Source organism: Mustela lutreola, chromosome 2 (assembly GCF_030435805.1).
Source record: "Mustela lutreola isolate mMusLut2 chromosome 2, mMusLut2.pri, whole genome shotgun sequence".
NCBI lineage: Eukaryota > Metazoa > Chordata > Mammalia > Carnivora > Mustelidae > Mustela > Mustela lutreola.
Window position 1 is genome coordinate 876,013 of NC_081291.1, and position 16,807 is coordinate 892,819.

At 63.6% G+C, this 16,807-nt stretch overlaps 2 protein-coding genes and 1 long non-coding RNA gene across 5 annotated transcripts; 1 reads left to right on the plus strand and 2 right to left on the minus strand.

Moving 5' to 3' along the window:
• The first annotated feature begins 23 nt into the window (after positions 1-23).
• Positions 24-4,348, plus strand: REEP6 (receptor accessory protein 6). 3 transcript variants are annotated; one of them, XM_059159249.1, is made up of 6 exons: positions 24-239; positions 3,073-3,166; positions 3,250-3,466; positions 3,580-3,748; positions 3,925-3,987; positions 4,171-4,348. In XM_059159249.1, the coding sequence occupies exons 1-6, from the start codon at positions 125-127 to the stop codon at positions 4,206-4,208; spliced, it is 696 nt and encodes a 231-aa protein (XP_059015232.1). In that variant the 5' UTR covers positions 24-124; the 3' UTR covers positions 4,209-4,348. The 3 variants fall into 3 exon arrangements, with proteins under 3 accessions (XP_059015232.1, XP_059015234.1, XP_059015233.1); XM_059159251.1 differs by having other exon boundaries at positions 3,250-3,388; XM_059159250.1 differs by lacking the exon at positions 3,925-3,987.
• A 6,045-nt stretch (positions 4,349-10,393) lies between these two features.
• On the minus strand, positions 10,394-15,119 carry ADAMTSL5 (ADAMTS like 5; the record flags this gene model as incomplete). The annotated part of the gene is made up of 11 exons (XM_059159263.1): positions 10,394-11,157; positions 11,434-11,505; positions 11,580-11,778; positions 11,910-12,073; positions 12,214-12,300; positions 12,649-12,760; positions 13,012-13,139; positions 14,229-14,337; positions 14,474-14,534; positions 14,758-14,849; positions 14,955-15,119. Coding segments are annotated over 11 exons (1,491 nt in total), but the record flags the coding sequence as incomplete, so codon positions are not given.
• Positions 15,120-15,279: 160 nt separating this feature from the next.
• On the minus strand, positions 15,280-16,695 carry LOC131823210 (uncharacterized). The gene is made up of 2 exons (XR_009350522.1): positions 16,589-16,695; positions 15,280-15,714 (listed from the first exon to the last, which is right to left on the minus strand). It is a non-coding gene; the product is annotated as an uncharacterized LOC131823210 (long non-coding RNA).
• Positions 16,696-16,807: the final 112 nt, after the last annotated feature.

Here is a 16,807-nt window from a genome sequence, read left to right on the forward strand (position 1 = left end):
GCGGAGACCAGCCCGGGGGCGGAGCCGAGCTGCTCGCGCCTGGGGAAGGCGGCACGCGCGCTGCGGGGCCGGTGCGCGGGGCAGCGGTCGAGCTCGGGCTGCCAGCCCCGGGCCCGCCGGTGCCATGGACGGCCTGCGGCAGCGCTTCGAGCGCCTTCTGGAACAGAGGAACTTGGCCACCGAAGCGCTAGGGGCTCTCGAAGCCAAGACAGGTGTCGACAAGCGGTACTTGGCCGCGGGTGAGCCGTCCGGGGCGCTGGGGGCCGTTGCCCCATTTCACCATCGGGCACATCGAGGCCCTGGGGCACCTGGGTCCCGGACCTGACCCTTTCCGGCTGGCGCCTTCTGCGGGGTCGGGGTTCCGACGGCGCGGCGCACCCCACTGCCCCCGCAGGGAGACGGAGATCCTGGGGAGGGGTCGTGGACCCCTTCGCGTCTGCCTGCGACCTCTCCCCTGCCCCGCAGTGCGACCTCGAGCTAGTGTCATCCCCTCTCTCGGCCCCTGAATTACCTCCACTCCCATCCTCGGGTCTGGAGGCCATTGCTGCCCCTTACCTGGTGGCCCTGGGTGACCGCCAGGCCAAAGTCCGGTTCTTCCAGTTGCTCTGTATGCCCTGGGGGAGGCAACCAGTGCCCTGGGAGTGTTGCCACAACCCCGGTCCCTCGTGGGGCCCAGCCTGGAAGCAAGTGTAGAGATCTTACCGTTTTCTCATTTTGTCCAGAAGGATGCTGCTCCAGGCCAGGAGGGAAGGGTCCCTCCCCTCCCTTCTCCCTCCATTGTTTTCCTGCCAGTACCCCCCCTTGGCCTGCCTCTCCCTCTCCTCCCCAACGGCTCCCGCCCACTATGCGTGAATAGTTGAGCTGGGCTGTTTGCGGTGGTGGAGTTGGAGAAATACTGGAGGGGGGACCCTAGAGACGAGGTCCGGCTGCTCGGGCCTGTAAGGGACCATCCTGGGATGGAGTAGCCTGGCTGATGGTCCAGCTTCTCCAGCCCAGTAAAGCCTCTTCCTTTCTTCCTCAGTGACCTTGGGTGGCCCCTGCAGGCTCCCGGACTGGCTAGCAAGCTCTCCTTAAGTGCCTTCCTCCCTCTTTTTCGGTGTTCCAGGCCCGTCAGTGCTTCCGCCTCTTCCAGGAAGCCCCCCTGGCATGGGCCACAGGGACACTTTGTCCAGACCTGACAGGGGGCTTGGGTGAGGACAGGGGTATATATTTTGAGCACCTTACGTGCACAGATCCGCGGGGGACCTCTTTCCTTCTGTTGCCCTCAGCGGGGGGGCGGTGGGGGGGGGTGTTCCCGTGCCCGGCAGCCAGGGAAAGCGCCACATTTACTGCCCCAACCATTGTCCCCAACCACGTTGGCACAGCCAGGAACCTGACCCTGGGAGCAGGCCCTGACTTCTCTGCCGACTTTCCACACCTTTGGTACCCGTGGGCAGGAAATTTAGGTCATAGAGCACCGGGGAGGGGCCCGTGGGGAGGCTGGGAGTCACAGGGGGGAAACTGAGGCCGAGAGGGTTCAAGGCTTTGCCGGAGGCCACCTCTGCCACCTGCCCAGTCCTGAGCATCCAGCCCTCCCTCACCGCCCCGCCCCCAAGCCCCATCTGTTGCTGAACTCTGGGGCTGTGCCCTCCCCCGTGTCCAAGGTCACCTGCCCATTGCTGAGGCTGCAGGAAAAGGGATGGAGGGGACAGGTGCCCTGGGAAAGCCGCTCCGCCCCACCCAGCCGTTTCCCTCACCCAGCCGCCCCACATGATCAATTCCCCAGCCCAGATCCCAAAGGAGGAAACCCAGAGGAGAGGCAGTGACCAGTGACTCCTCAACGAGGGAGGCTCCCCTCCCGCTCCTGACCCCAGGCCCTGGGGATAAAGACTAATGCAGGTGGAGGGAAGGCGGGGGGGTGGGGGGGGACTCTGGCCTTTGGTACCCCAGTGGCCTCTGTCTCTGCAGATAACAGCCTGGGGGGGAGGGCAGGCTCTGTGCGTGACCTTGGGCCTCACTTCCCAGCTTCCCATGTTGTTCTGGCCCACGAGCCACAGCAGGGAACTGCCGGGACCTGTCCCACGAAGCACTTAATAAGCGCGGTATGTGCCACCACCGCTTTCCGAGCAGGTCGCGCTCCTGGCCCTGCCGCTCCCCTAACAGTGTTTTCCCGAAGTTCTCATTTCTCATCGCTGGGAACGTGCTTGTGTGCCTAGAGGTGCCGCCCCCCTGTGGAATGGTATTTAGCTATCCCCATGGCAACCTTGGGAGTCAGGGCCATTACTGCCCCTTTGACAGCTGGAGGAACTGAGGCTCCAGGCGGGGAGACTTGCTTGGTGTCACGTGGTAGGTGGAAAAGCAGAGGGCTCTCCGGGGCCCGGGGCACTCTGCTGTGCTTAGCTGTCTCGTACTCAGAAAAGGGTCCTCACACGGGGCCCAGCTGTCCCCCTCAGGACAGTGGGCGATGTCTGGGGACATGACATGGGTTCTCCTGGCACCGAAGGGGTGGGGCCAGGGATGTTGCTCAGACCCCCAATGCGCAGGACGCCCCCACAGAAGATGATCCCGCCCGGGTTGTCTGCAGGGGTGGAGACCAAAAGCTCCGTTGAGATCCGAGTTACAAATGTTGCCTTTCTCTGCTCCCTGGGGATCAGGCCTTACTGGCAGAGTGGCCTTTTTTTTAGGTTTTCGTCCCATTGCTACATTCGCATGCTTGGCCCTTGTGCCCACCGGTCCCGCAGGACCTGGAGTAAGCAGCTACACTGGCAGATGGTCACACATTCATTCAACAAACATTTACTGGGCGGCCGTTCTACCTGTCAGGGCCAAGGTCCCCGCCTGCCCTTGGGGAGCATCACAGTCCGGAGGCTGGGGACAGACTGACCGGATAACTGGTTACAGACACAGAACATGGGGCTCAGGGCGTGGTGGGGGTCATCCGGGGGCTGCAGGGGCAGCAGACACATCCTGGAGGGGCCCCTGAGGCTTCTGGGGGCGTGGTTGTTGCTGACTGGGTCTGTGGGGCCAGGAGGCGGCTGGGGGCACCAGGGCCCAGCGCGGAGGTGCCGCCCACCCACACCCTCTCTTCCGCAGGAGCCGCCACTCTCCTAAGCCTGTATCTTCTCTTCGGCTTCGGGGCGTCTCTACTGTGCAATGTAATCGGCTTTGTGTACCCAGCATATGCTTCGTGAGTGCCTGCTGGCTGTCCGTGGCAGGGGAGGGGCGCATCTGGGGCTGTGGATGGCCCCTGACTCTGCCCACCTCCCCCAGAATCAAAGCAATCGAGAGCCCAAGCAAAGACGACGACACTGTGTGGCTCACCTACTGGGTGGTGTACGGCCTGTTCGGGCTGGCCGAGTTCTTCAGCGATCTACTCCTGTCCTGGTTCCCTTTCTACTACGCGGGCAAGGTGGGGGGCCCCGGACCCACCCAGGACTGTGCCGCCTCCTGGGGTGCGATGGGGAGACTCAGCCCCCCGTCTGAGGAAGTAGGCCCGACTGATGGGGGAGGTCCAGGCCCTTGCCCAAGGGGTGTCTGATGGGGGAGGTCCAGGCCCGTGCCCGAGGGTCACAGAGTGCAACGCTCGCCCTGTTCCCACAGTGCGCCTTCCTGTTGTTCTGCATGATTCCCGGGCCTTGGAACGGGGCGCACATGCTGTATCATCGCGCCATTCGTCCACTCTTTCTAAAGCATCACGAGGCCGTGGACAGCGTCGTGAGAGAGTTCAGCGGGCGAGCTCTGGACGTGGCAGCGGGAATAACCCGGGACGGTGTGTGCTCCCTGGCCGCGGGCTGTCCGTCTCTCCCGGCCCCGCCAGCCCGTGTCCCGGCCCCGCCTGCCCCTGCTCGTTCTCACTCCTGCCCTCCTCTGGCCCACCCTGACCGGCCTCCCTCCGGCTCCAGCCCCTCACTGTCAGCCTCTCTCTCATTCGCTTTCGGGAACCAGTGCTGCAGACCCTGGCCCGCGGCCGGGCTCTCGTCACCCCCACAGCTGCCCTGGGAGCTGACCGTACGTAGCCGCCACCCCCGGGACGCTGGGCCTGTGCATGTGCCGCATGGCCGGTCGTGTAGCTAGCTGGCCCCGTGGGGGATGGGGCGACGGCCTCCGTCCCTGCCGCCCCGGCCCCGCCCCCGCCCCGGGCCTGCAGGTGCAGCCAGGCCCGCCTCACCCCCGTGGCCCGTCTCTTCGCAGCCAAAGCAAGCGTGAGTCTGCTCCAGAAGGACAAGTGAAGGCCTCGCCTAGCGCGTCCACACAGCTGCCGGCTGGCGAGCTGGGGGGCACACGCCAGCCCAAGTCGTCCACGGATTCCTCGGCGCACTCCCGGGTAGGGCCGTCCACCAGCCCCTCGTCCGGGAGCAAGCCGGCCCCCTCACGCACCACCTTCGGCACGTCCCCGCGGCGCTCCCCGGCCAGCGCCTCCCGGCTGCCTGGCAAGTCCCGGGGCCAGCCGCGGTCACGGGCCGGCTCCTCCAGCCAGCGACCCCGGGCTGCCAGCCAGCAGCAGCCCCAGCCACCTGTCACCTCCTCGGGCCACCCCCAGACGGCCCCTGAGGCCTCAGGCTCCACCGTGCTGCGCCCCAGCCCCTCCTCCAGCCAGGCCCCCGCTGCCGTGCAGTCCCCCAGCAGCGCCACCGTCCCCACACAGCCCCCCACCAAAACCTCAGATGGGCCCGGGGACCCGGCCCCCGAGGCCTCCCAGTCCGGCGGACAGCAGGAGAAGGAGCCCTCGGCGCAGTCCAACGGCAGCAGCTCGGACACCGAGCTGCCCGTCTCCGGCCCATCTGAGTCCTCTCTGGAGCCCACCTCCGAGTCCAGCACGGAGGTCACCTGCCACTGGACCCACCCCGGACCCCCGCTGCGGTGCCTGCAACACTGCTGGCGGCTGAGACACCTCGCCTGCTAGCGAGGGCTCAATAAAGCTCCCCGGACCGACCTGGTCTGGCCCTTGGTCCCGGCGCCGTGTGTGCCGTTGGGGTGGGTGAGGACCCCGGCCAGGGCTCTGCTCGCTTGAGGAACCGGAGGTGGGACAGCCTCGCCCACCCGCGTGTGGCCAAGGAGGCTCCCGGAGGACAGTGGGGAGAGGACGCGCGGACAAGCCCTCGCTCGGGGCGGGGAGCCGGGAGAAGCCAGTCGGGCTGGGGGTGCGCTCGGGGCAGACGAAGGAAGAGAATCGCCAAGCCCTTAGCCGCTGCGGGCACCTGGAGCCCCAGCCCACGGGAACTCATCCCATGGGAGCCAGTGTCCTTGCGCACCGGAGACTCCCCGCCCGCCTTCCCAGCCGGTTCCTGGGGGTGGCCGTGGCCATTCGTTCCAGCCTGTGCCCCCTGCAAGCGGTGTGGGGCCCAGGGCGGAGGAAGCCTTCGGTAATGGGGGGTGCTGGCGGTTGCCATCGAGTGGGTTCGTGGAAGTGGGGAGGTGGGGGACGGGTGTCACTGATGCCCACAGTTGGTCTCTGCTTTGACACCAGCATGGCCCTAGTCATAAAACCAGGCGGACACCCAAGGAGGGTGCCAAGCCCTCTGCAGACACAGAGGCGACAAGAGCAAACTCAGCCCAGCGGCCTGTTAGCAAGATACAACACCCCGTCTTTGGGGTCAGGTTCCTGGAGGCAGAGCCCGGAAGCTGCCCGGGGTGTGTGGGAGGAGCTGAGCTAGGAGGTGCTCTCAGCTGGGGGGGCAGGGCCTGGAGCGCGGGACCCGCAGGGGGCCCGTGGCTGGCCCCTGCCTCTGCCAGTCCCGAGTCTCGGCAGCCCCCGAGAGGGTCTGTTGACCCTGGGGCACCTCCCATCGCCCAGAGACAAGTCCCTAGCCAGACATCTGCAGTCACAGCGAGGGAGGACCTGGGGCCCCACAGCGCCCACCACGGTTTGCCCCTCCCACACAAGGGCTGCTTCTCCAAGACTCCGGGTGATCATGACTTCTTTTTTTAAAGATGTATTTCTTTGCTAGAGAGAGAGGTGGTGCATGAGCAGGGGAAGGGGCAGAGAGAGCGGGAGAGATGCTCAGGCAGACTCCCTGCTGAGTGCCACCCTGAGCCTGAGCCCAAATCAGGATTCCGACACTTAACGACCGAGCCCGCGGGCGCTCCCATCACAGCTTCTGGCCGAAACACACGGGGGAGCGTTAGCAGGGTGCTGGCAAGGCTGTAACTCTGTGGTTCTCAACCAGGAATAACCTCACCTCAGGGACACTGGACGGTGTTCGAAGACACTGTCGGTGTCCGTGCTGCCTCCCATGGTCCGTGGACACGTCATCCCTGTTCCTGCCAGAGTAGGCCCGGCTTGTCTGCGGCTGGTGGTGGCCCCTGTCCCCCTGCCTGTGTCCTCACCCTTCAGAATGCCAGTGGAGGAGGGAGCACTGAGCGCTACCAGTGGTCCACCAATGCATTAATTAGCTCAGTCAACAAATATTGAGCGCCCACCGTATGCCAGGCCCCGCTGCAACAGTCAACGGTACAGTAATGGCCCAAAGAGAAAAATCCCTGCTCCTGAGGATTCGGGGAAGTGACCCCAGTATGAAAAATATAGGAGTGTTGTGGGGGGGGGAATACGGCGCAGAGTTGGGAGTTGGCGGCGGCCAAGGCATGAACAGTCTGAGAAAGACCCGTTTGCAGAAGTGGCATGAAGTTGAGTAGAGGCATGAAGGAGATAGGAAAGTCAGGTCAGAGGGCAAGGGTCTCATGAAAGCCAGGGCAAACCTGGTTGGGCAGAGAGAAAAGTACGTGCAAAGGTCCTGGGGCGGGACTCTGCCTGGCAGGTTAGAGGAAGAGGGCCGTGGGCGGTGCAGCTGGCGCTGAGTGAGTGAAGGGCAGAGGGGAGGTGAGTGGGTGAGGCCGACCTCGAAGATCCCTGGAAGGTGTTGTGAGGACTTTGCCTCTGCTCGGGGATGCAGGCTTTGCTGGGAGCGAGGGAGGGACTGAGCGTAATCATTTATGAGCCTCCCCTGCCTCCCGCCGCGAGCTGAGAGGTCCGCATGAGCGCGGGGCACAGGGATCTCGGAATCTGCTTCTCGCTGGCCCGGCTATTTGAAGAACATGGTGTGGCCATAGTCCAGGGTGGGAGAAGGCGGCACCAGGCTCGCTCTGCACTGGCACTCACCCCTGCCGTCCAAGGGGCAGCAAAATAGGCTCTAGCTGTGTCTCCTCAAAGATTTTCCCTGGACCTCCAGGGACCAGCTCGCCAGGGAGCACAGGTGGGAGCACACCCCTGTCTTACCAGGTGGAACCAATGAGCTCTAGCCCCTCAGACCTGGTTTGTTTGTTTTTATAAGATTTTATTTATTTATTTGAGAGAAAGAGATGGCAGAGCAAGAGAGACACGAGTGTGGGGCCTCGAGTGTGGGGGAAGCAGGCTCCCCCACGGAGCCAGGGACTCGATCCCAGGACCCTGAGATCATGACCTGAGCCAAAGGCTCAACCGACTGCACCACCCAGGCGCCCCTGTTTTGTTTTTAATTTCAACATGCGGAAGAGTGTAGCCAGCAACTGAGAGCTCTCGGGACAACACGGCCAGTCCCTCCCTGTCACTCGCCACCCCCAGGGGTGGCCCCATCCTGTGTTTACTTTGTCCTTGCATGGCACTTGCGTCGCTGTGTCCGTGTCCGGTGCGGCTCCGAGCCGCGGCTGTCAGATTCGCACCCCTGCCCCCGGTAGGAGTGAGCCGCACTTTCGTCCTGAGTGGTGAGGACAGTATTTCATTCAGTGTAGCTACACCATTCCTCTGTGGTTGGACTGGTTTCCCGTGTGTGGTTATTGTGATGAAAGCTGCTAGGAACATTCCAGAACCGGCCTTTGGTGACCGGAGCTCTTGTTTCCGGGGCACACACCTGTCGGAGATTGCAGGGTGAGCACTCCAGGGTCCTGCGGAGCCGGACGCAAATAACCCCACACCGGGAGACTTCCAGCTAGAGATTCGTGCTCCCGCGTTCTGGAGGCCTGAGCCGGAGCAGAGGCTGGGTCGTTGCAGGTCCAGGCTCCCTCCAGAGGCTCCAGGGGAAGGTCCTTCCACCTGTTCCGGCGCTGGGCGGTTCCAGGCATCTTTGCGCTCGTGGCCGTGTCCCTCCAGTGCCGCCTCCGTGGCCCAGCAGCGGTCTCCTCTGTCTGACAAGGACGCCTGTCACTGGGTTTAGGGCTCACCTGACAATCCAGGATGATCTCATCTTGAGACTCTTAACTGCTTCGGCAAAGACTTTTCTTTCCAAATAAGCTCCCGTTCACAGGTCTGGAGGCTAGAACTTGGATGGGGGTTCAGCCCGTCACGGGAGGACCCCTTCACCTGGAGCAGATGTGGCCAAGCTGGGCCCCCCCGGTGGCTATGCTGGTTCCCCGCATGGGCCGCATGAATCCCGGGAGACTGTGGGGTCCCCCAGGGACTCTCAGCAGCTGTTGGGGCCAAGTTCTAGTTCCAGGTCAGAAGGAAGGGAGAACGGGCCTGGGTAGGTGGGGATGCTGGCGGCAGAGAGTTAAGAAACAGTAAGAAACGCACGGGGACCCCGAAGCCAGCCTCCTGCAGGGCTGCGGGAGAACCCTTCGGGGGCACTGATCCTTGCTGCAGTTTTCAACCTTTTACTAATAAGATGTGTTCCAAACGTGCCTGATTTTTTTAAATGATTTTATTTATTTATTTGAGAGAGAGAGAGAGAGTGCCCATGAGAGGAGAGAGGTCAGCAGGAGAAGCAGACTCCCCGCCGAGCAGGGAGCCCGACGTGGGGCTCCGTCCCAGGACTCCAGGATCATGACCTGAGCCGAAGGCAGACACTTAACCAACCGAGCCACCCAGGCGCCCCCAAACGTGCCTGATTTTGTTCTTTCTCCTTGACGAAACACGGCCTCTGTGGGAAGTGGGTTCAGAGAGTTCGCAGCTGTGAGCCACCAGGCCTCGGCCAGGGGAGCAGGCTGCAGGCAGACCTTCCGGACGCTGCCCCCGGGTCAGCTCTGCCTGACCCACCTGTGGCTTTAATCCCTGTGCAGGACTTGACTGCCCTTGGGAGGGACTTGACCGTCTTTAGAATTGCGAGGTTTCTGTCTTCTCCTTGTGGTGGTGTTGGTTCTAAAGCCGAAGAGCACATGCAGGAAGCAAGGCTTCGGTTGTGGGTGACCGTCCCTGGAAACAATGTTGCCGGGCCGGGGAGGGGGCAGTGAGGAGGGCCCCACAGGCCATCCCGTCTGCGCCCCACACTGGCCTTTCCTCGCCGGCCGGGCCAGCTGGTCGGGGAGCTCTTGGCGGGGCTGCGCCGTGGACCCCGCTCCCCAGCACACCCGCAGGACAGCAGTGCAGCAGGGGGGCGGCCGCAGGCTGAGGGCGGAGGTGCTGGCTGGGGCGACAGGCAGAGGCACCCTGGGCGTGGGTGCCCTGTGAGGAGGCTGCGTGTGGGAGGAGGTGTTCCCGCGGAAGGCAAGCACCCAGGAGAGAAGCGGGCGCCGGTGGGCGGCGAGGGGAGGCCCTTGGGGGCTGCAGGCAATTCCAGGAGCCTTGAATCCCGTCCTGTCTCATCTTGCCACCAGGGGGCGCCCGGGCACCGCGCTGCCTCCCGAACTGTGCCCCACTTTTCTGTGGAGGGACTGGAGGGGCCCCCACCTTCAGCACCAGACCTGGCCCTGGTCTGTGCGGGGTTGCAGGGACCCAGGCGGAGCCCAAAGAGCATGGTGCCCCTGCTCAGAGCTGCGAGGGGCTGGAAAGGTACGCTCAGATGGGGAAACCGAGGCCCAGAGAGAGGCCAGGTCTGGCCGCAGGTCACCTGCAAGGTCGGGGGGCTGAACCTGAGACCTGCCCGTTGAGCAGCCCTTGTCCCAGAGGAAAACACAACCATGGACGGCACAGGAGTTGGACTGCCCCAAATGGCAACGTGGGAGCCGACCCAGCAGGGGGGGAAGTTAAAAGGGGGCCCTTCCAGGGAGTCCCAAGGAGAAGGTTTGCTGAGTGACACCCCCCAGGTACCCACACATGAGCAAGGTCCACCCTCCTGGCCCCAGAAGAATATAGGAGTAGCAGATCTCCAGGAGGACACGTGAGGGTAGGGGACAGGCTGAGAGCTGTGACCTGCCTCCTCTCCTGGGGGGCGGCCCTGGGTGGCACTGGAAGAGAGCACAGACCCCAAGGGGGCACGGGAGGGTGCACTGGACCGGGAGAAGGACGGGGCTGGGATATACACAGGGACAGCGCAACTGTGGGTCTGGGTACGAGGACATCCTGGGGCGTCTGCGGCCCAGTATGCTTAACCAGGGTGCCTTGAAAAATTAAATTCAAACAAGCGGGATGGATAGTGGTGTTGCCTGAAAGGAACCCAGCCGGGGCCCCCGGCCGGCTCAGTCTGTGGAGTGTGCGGCTCCCTCTGCCTACTACTCTGCCTCCTTGTGCTTTCTCTCTGTCAAATAAAATAATTTTTATAAATAAATAAATAAATAAATAAATAAAAGCTTAAAAAATAAAATAAAAGCTTTAAGAGAGAAAGAGGGAAGGAGAGAAAGAAACCCAGCCAGAACTACTAAGGCCCTCAAGATTATCTCTGGGCTTGCTGGTAGCCAGGAAATCGGGAAGCAGGGACATTATAGTTTCGTCAGACATGTCTTCTGGGGTGTGGGCCTGTTTGTTAGAGCGTCTTTGACTATACACAGCCTATGTGTGTCCGCGAGAAGAGAAAGCACAGGGCGTCAGGTCGTTAAACAGCAGCGAGCTTCCTGGTAGCAAGGGCAGGAGAGGAAACATGTATTACAACGTCTTCCTTTGGGCCTTGCTTGTTTGTGACAGTGTCTCCAAGAACGTGAGTGTGAGGCAAAGGGAATCAAAGCAGACACACAGTTTCGAGGTGTGAGATATCTTCTGGCTTCCTGGTCCGGCGTGTCTGTCTTGCCGCACGCAGCAGCGGCCTTGTCGAGGGGCTCAGCGGGGGCAGTGGCGCGCGGCCAGGCGCACACGGCTGTCCTCCGCGGGGCTCCAGGTGCGGGCATAGCCCGTGTGGGGCAGCAGCAGTCGGTCTTGAGTGCCGTCTGGGCTGATGAGGCGCTGGGCAGCCAGCAGGTACTCGCGGTGGAGGTCCAGCCGGGGGCAGGGGCAGCGACCCAGGGCCCACACGTACTCGAGGGCTCGCAGCGGCGAGCGGTTCTTGTAGATGAGCTGCACTTGAACCTCGTAGCGGGTCTCCTGGGCCTGATGCTGGCGGCTCAGCACTCGGGCCCTGAACACTGCGGGCAGGGCCACGTGGAGGCTGGCAGGACGCTCTCCCCGGGCGCCCATCCACCCGCACCCCACTGCCAGAGAAAGGAACTGGGCTTGGATGGGGCACTGGAGGGGCTCGGGTCAGGCGAGGTCAGGGATCAATGAGAAGTCAAAGGGCAGATTAAGGCAAAGGGTCAGAAGGGGTCAAGTTGGAGTCAGGTCAGGGAGTCAAGGGTCAGCAGGACTGGTCAAGTTCGGGTCAATTAGGAGGCAGGTGAGGGTTGGGGTTAGGAGTCTCTCACCGAAGTCACTCCCGCAATAGTGGAGCAGCCGGTGGGCGCGACCTCGGGTGTCAGGGCAGGGTGCGCAGGGGTCTGCGGGGGGGTGGTACCGTAAGGGGCACAGGCCTCCCTCCCGGCTTGCTCCCTCCCTGGCCCTGCCACCTCACCTGGGGCGGGGGTTGGGATCCGTGGGACAGAGGTAGCTGGGGCTGCTGGGAGCTCCGAGGGCTGCCCGTCCACCGCCCCAGGCTGCTGTTGCCGCAGAGACCAGCCCAAGGCCTGCGCCTGGGCCTGGAAGGGGCTGTAGCGCTCCCGAGGGAGCCAGAACTCGAACTCGATGCCGGGGTTGGGCTCCTGCAGGAGGATCTGGAGGGGTGTCACACTAGGGAGCGGAGCACGGACCTCGGGCTGGGCTTCCCCTCTCCGCCCCCCGCCCCCCCCCTGTAACCCAACCATCCCCTACATCTCCCCCACCCCCAGTGGAAGTTGGCCCGCACCTGCAGGAGCAGGTCTTGGGAGGTGGGCCCAGCCGCGCTCAGCATCTCCTCTGGCCCTGCCTCGCGGGTGTAGACCACACGGGTGCCCGCCGCCTCGTAGGTCCCGGGTGGGCTGACCGCCCAGTTCCCGTTGAGCACGTAGCGCCCGTCGCCCCCCATCAGCGCTGCAAGGGAAAGGTCAGCCCGGGCTCCCGGACCGGCTCCTCCGCCTCCCGAGCCGGCGTCCTCAGCCCCAGGCCTCGGGCTACCCCCACTGCTCCCAGGCGGCCAGCAGGGCGCTTCCCCCCCTTGGACCCCGCGATACCCAGGTGGTTGCGGCTCCGGTGGGCTACACGGATGTGTCTGGCACCCTCGGGGATCAGGGTCACGTTCCAGTACCCTGCGAAGGCACCTGGGTGGGAGGAAAGGAGGGGGTTGGGGCGTAGGTGGGAGCGTATTTGAGGGACGATTTGAGGATTAAATGAGATACTGCGGTAAGAAGGTATGAGGGGGTCCTGGTAGCCCCAAACGATGGGTTAACTTTTGGAGTTAGGGTTATTCTCGCTTAAGTACAGCAGGGAAAGAGTTAGAACCCCATCTGCTCCGGGAAGGGCGGGGCCATCTGGGAATAACCAATCAGAATGAAGAGCGAGAGGGGGCTGGGCCACAGGCTGCCGAATCAGCTCGGGACTTCGCTTCCGGCCCGAGGCTCGTTAAAGGGACCGCTCGGGTTAGCGGGGAGGACGGAGCGGGCGGTCACCGGAGTCTCGGAACACGCGCTGCACCAGAAGGCACGACTCGTTGGCGCCGCCGCAGCGGCCGCAGTGGTCTTCGCGGGCGTCCGAGCCCAGCAAACCGTCACAGCCGGCGCTCTACAGGGACGGAGAGGACGAGCGCGGCTTCACCCACCGCCCCCTGCCTCTGTCCGTCCTGGGGGTTGGGGGTCCGTCCTGGGGGCGGGGTCCGTGGGTAAAGGGGCGGACTCTGGAGCCTAGGGGTGGGTGGGACCTGGAGAGGGGGCGGGGATTAGGGAAGACGGAGGGACCTGGGACTGAACGGGATGGTGCCGAGGTCAGGGCTGGGGTGTGAGAGGGGGGCTTTGCGGGGTCCCGCGAGGCCTTACGAGGCAGCGGCCAGCCACGCAGAGCCCCTGCGTCCCCGGGCTGCAGGGCGTGCCGTCCAGGACGCGGCCGAAGCTGTGGTAGAAGGCGTGGCCCTCGGCCAGGCAGTTGAGGTCGCACTGGTTGGGCGCTGGGGGCGGGAGGAATGCGGGGCCCTGGAGTACCTCGTACCGCGGTCGGGTCCCAGCCTCCTCCTCCTCAGGCAGATGAGGCTCACAGACTCAGCCAAAGCCGCACATGGAGGCTGAGGCAGAGCCAGGGCACGAATCTAGGCATTCCGCCCCCAGCCCCCCGGGGCCGGCCGGGACAAGCATTCTGATGTCCCGCGCGTGCTCATTCATTCAGGTGAGGCCCTCGGGTTAGGGGGTCCATACCGCTTATCCACTGCTAACACCCTTACCCATTTTTCATTCATTCTTTAGTTCCACCAACACAGAGCACCTAGGACCTTCCCAACACTGTTCCAGGCTCTCGCATACAGCTGTGGGCAGAGGCCACTCAGCATTGGGTCCTGCACCCAGTATGTGCCCAACAGAAAGCGTTCACTGTGGACTGAATTCTGTGTAGCCTGGGTGTGTCGCTGGCCCTCCCAGGACTCAGTTTCCCCCCTGCCTGGCAGTGGGGCCGAACGGGCAGCCCTGATCCCTGCTCCTCCTGGCCTCCTGCCCCGCCCTGAGCCTGGCTGGCAGACCCTGCCTAGGACAGAGCCCGAACTGGCCTTGGCAGGCCTCTGCGGGGGTGGGATCACAGCAAATTTCCTCTAATTCTTAAGGGGGAAAAGCCCAGCCCCCCCCCCAAAACCCCCAGAGTTCGACGGATGGAACGTTCTCCATATCTGTGTCTGCTTCCACTATGTCTAGAGCTGCCTGTTTCCCTGAAATCTGGAGGCGCGCTGCCCCGGGCACACAGTTATGTAACTTGCTGCCTTCAGCTAAATGCAGTAACATTTCCTGCTACTGGGATAAGTTTGAGAACTCTTGGCCTCCAGATACAGCTCCAAGTAAATCCTCAGCCTGGCACTCAACCCTGAGCAGGACAGACCCTGCCTCCCCCTGCTCCTGTTTCACAGGTCACGGTGAACCCCCGCCCCTGCGTCGCTTGAACTCCTACATGCCCTTCAAAGCCCCAGTGCTCTCTTCCCGCAGTCCTCCAGGCCTCCTGCTTTCTTAGCAGCCCCTCTCCCTGCCTCTTCTGGACAACAGGAGGGTAGGCGACTCACCACCATAGAAGGGCACCCACTGGTAAGTCTTCTGGCTGCCAAGGACAGGGTGACCATTGTAGATGGCACACTGGAGGTCTCGGAAGGGAATGGCCCCTAGGGGACAGTCCTGAGGACAAACAGAGGTCCGAGGCTGGGGGAGCCTAGAGAACCTGGCAGGCTAGCACGTGCATCTGGGGGCCCAACCCGGGAGACGGAAGGTCTTGGAGGCCCAGCCGAGGGTCTGGGAGGGGGACACCACTCACTGGCAAACGGCAGAGACGGTACTCATGGGAGTCTCCCCAGCACGGCTCTTCCCCAGGGAACCTACAAGGAGCAAGATAGCCCGAGTGTGCTCAGGACCCCCAGTAACCTTCTCTCCAGAGCTGGCCCGACCCCCCCTTTGGCCTGGCCAACCCCACCCACATTCCAGTTGGATCAGTGGGATTAAAAGGCACAGCATGTGTGGGCAGGCTGAGGGTGCGGCCAGGAGTTGGGCGGGACCCCCCCTCACCCCACCCCACCGGCCATACCCCAGCTGGGCGCTCACCAGACACAGCGCCTGCTGCGCACGGAGAGACCCCGCCCACAGGAGCTGGAACAGCGACTCCAGGAACCCCACGGGGTCCACTCACCTGGACCCTACTTGGGGAGGGAGAGGCACCATCAGCCTGGAGAGGAGCCTGGTGGCCCCCAGACCACGGCCAGGTCTCTAAGTCCACTGGCTGCCTGGAATGCCCCGCTTACCTGAGCACTGCCTCCTAAACCACAGTTCAGGAAGGTCCACAGCAGAAGGAGGTTCTGGAGGGGGCGGGGCGTGGGGGGGGCACCGAGGGCGCTGCCGTGGGGGCGCCAGCAGGCCAGGGTCTGAACCCCAGCTCTGCCCCAACTGGCTGTGTGATTTGGGGCAATAATTTAACCTCTCTGGGCCTCTGTTTTCATCTCTGAAAAGTAGGGTAATAACAGAGCCCCCGTTACAGAAAAGTTTCAGGGGTCCATCGAATCGGGTCAGAAAGACACAGAGCTTGGTAGCCGAGAGGCCGAGCTCAGAGAATGTCATCTTTTATTCTTACTGACTGTGTCGTCTCTTAATGTACACAGTAGGTGCTCAATCTGTCCGATCATTCCAGGACAGTGCATGGGTGTCTCCAGGGTTGGGGCCCCATCACCGCTCACCCCACCGTCATCGTTTCTACCTTCCTCTGTGGCCAAAGGCCAGCCACTCTGCTTCCCTGGGCCTCAGTTTCCCCATCCGTGCCAGGGGGACTGGCTGGACTTAGTCCAGGGCTCTAGGAGGGACTTTGCAGAGTTGCGGCTGGTGGGGACCGAGTGAGGGCCCGAGTCCCTGGCAGAAGCTGGACCTGGGCCTCCAGGGCCACCTCAGCTCCCAGACCCACAGCAGCAGGGAGCCCCTGGGTTGAGGGATAACAAGGGGGTGACCTGGCCCCAGTCCAGTCGCCAACTCGTGACCTCATGTGCAGACGCTGTGGGCCCCACCAAGGGCGGCCTGCAGAGGGAAAGGGGCCGCTGATGAGGATGGCTCAGGAAAAAAGGGAGGCATTTAGGGGGCAGACTTTGCCCCCCCGGGCCTCAGTTTCCCCATCTGTCCGGGGAAAGATGAAATCACTTGCCGTCTGTACCCTCATGACCGTGACATTGCCGGACAAAGGGGGAGGGAAGTGGCCACCTTGTGCGTCCTTTCTCAGGCCACGGCCAGGCTGCCTGGTGGTCAGCAGAGCCCAGAGGACGCGAAGGACAGCTGGAGGTCTCCAGCCCCAAGGTCCTGGGCACGGGTCCTGTACCAGCGGAGCCTTTGGGCCCCCTGGAGCCCCAGTTTCCCCAGTTCTCAGGCCCTGGCTCTGACAGTCCTGCCTGGACATCAGGGACTGGGGTCCACAGTGGGTCCAGGAGCTGAGAACCTTGGGGACCACTGGGCAGGTCCCCTTCTCTGCCCAGAGCTGTGCAGCAGCTGCGTCTCTGCCCCTCTCTGAACCCAGAGCCCTAGCTGGCTGGGAAGAAGTTTGCTGGAGGGCAAGAGGGCTTGGCCTTCGGACACCCCCTCCTCCCCGCACACACTCTGCTCGGGCTTGAGGGGTGGGGGTCTAGGTGGGGGGAACTGAGGGGCTAGAAGCACCATCCTTCTACTCCCCAGAGACCCCTCCGGGACAGGCAATCGCACCTCGTTCTGGCGGCACTCCTGACGGCAAGTGTGATCCCAGGGCGAGTCACGCCTCTTAGGCCTCAGTTTCCCCAGGAGGAAGTGGTGATGAGCTTTCTCCCACCCTGGGGACTGCTGCCAGGCCAGCCCCTAGCCGGACCGGGCCCTGGGACGGGGAGGAGACGCGGGCCGGCGTAGTGGGAGGATAGGCAGAGGGACTTACCGGCTACGTAGAGCCCAGGCGGCACGTCCTGGTTCCCCGGGCGGCCCCAGGACGAGCGGAAGCGGCGGGGCCCGCGGGGAGGGGCGGGGGGAGCCAGAGGCGGGGGGGGGGGGGTGGGGAGAGCCAGGGGCAGCCCCTCCCACCCGGCCTCCCAGGGCGCGCCCAGGCTGGGGTCCGCGGGGACGGTAGCCCCGTGCGCCCTCGCGCGGCCGTGGCGCG

What these genes read in the sequence shown, in the direction of transcription:
- REEP6 (XM_059159249.1), top strand. Translation starts at nt 125, where the DNA reads ATGGACGGCCTGCGGCAGCGCTTCGAGCGCCTTCTGGAACAGAGGAAC. An exon ending in CAAGCGGTACTTGGCCGCGG is followed by an intron (nt 240 to 3,072) that starts GTGAGCCGTCCG and finishes TCTCTTCCGCAG; the next exon opens with GAGCCGCCACTCTCCTAAGC. An exon ending in TCAGCCCCCCGTCTGAGGAA is followed by an intron (nt 3,467 to 3,579) that starts GTAGGCCCGACT and finishes CTGTTCCCACAG; the next exon opens with TGCGCCTTCCTGTTGTTCTG.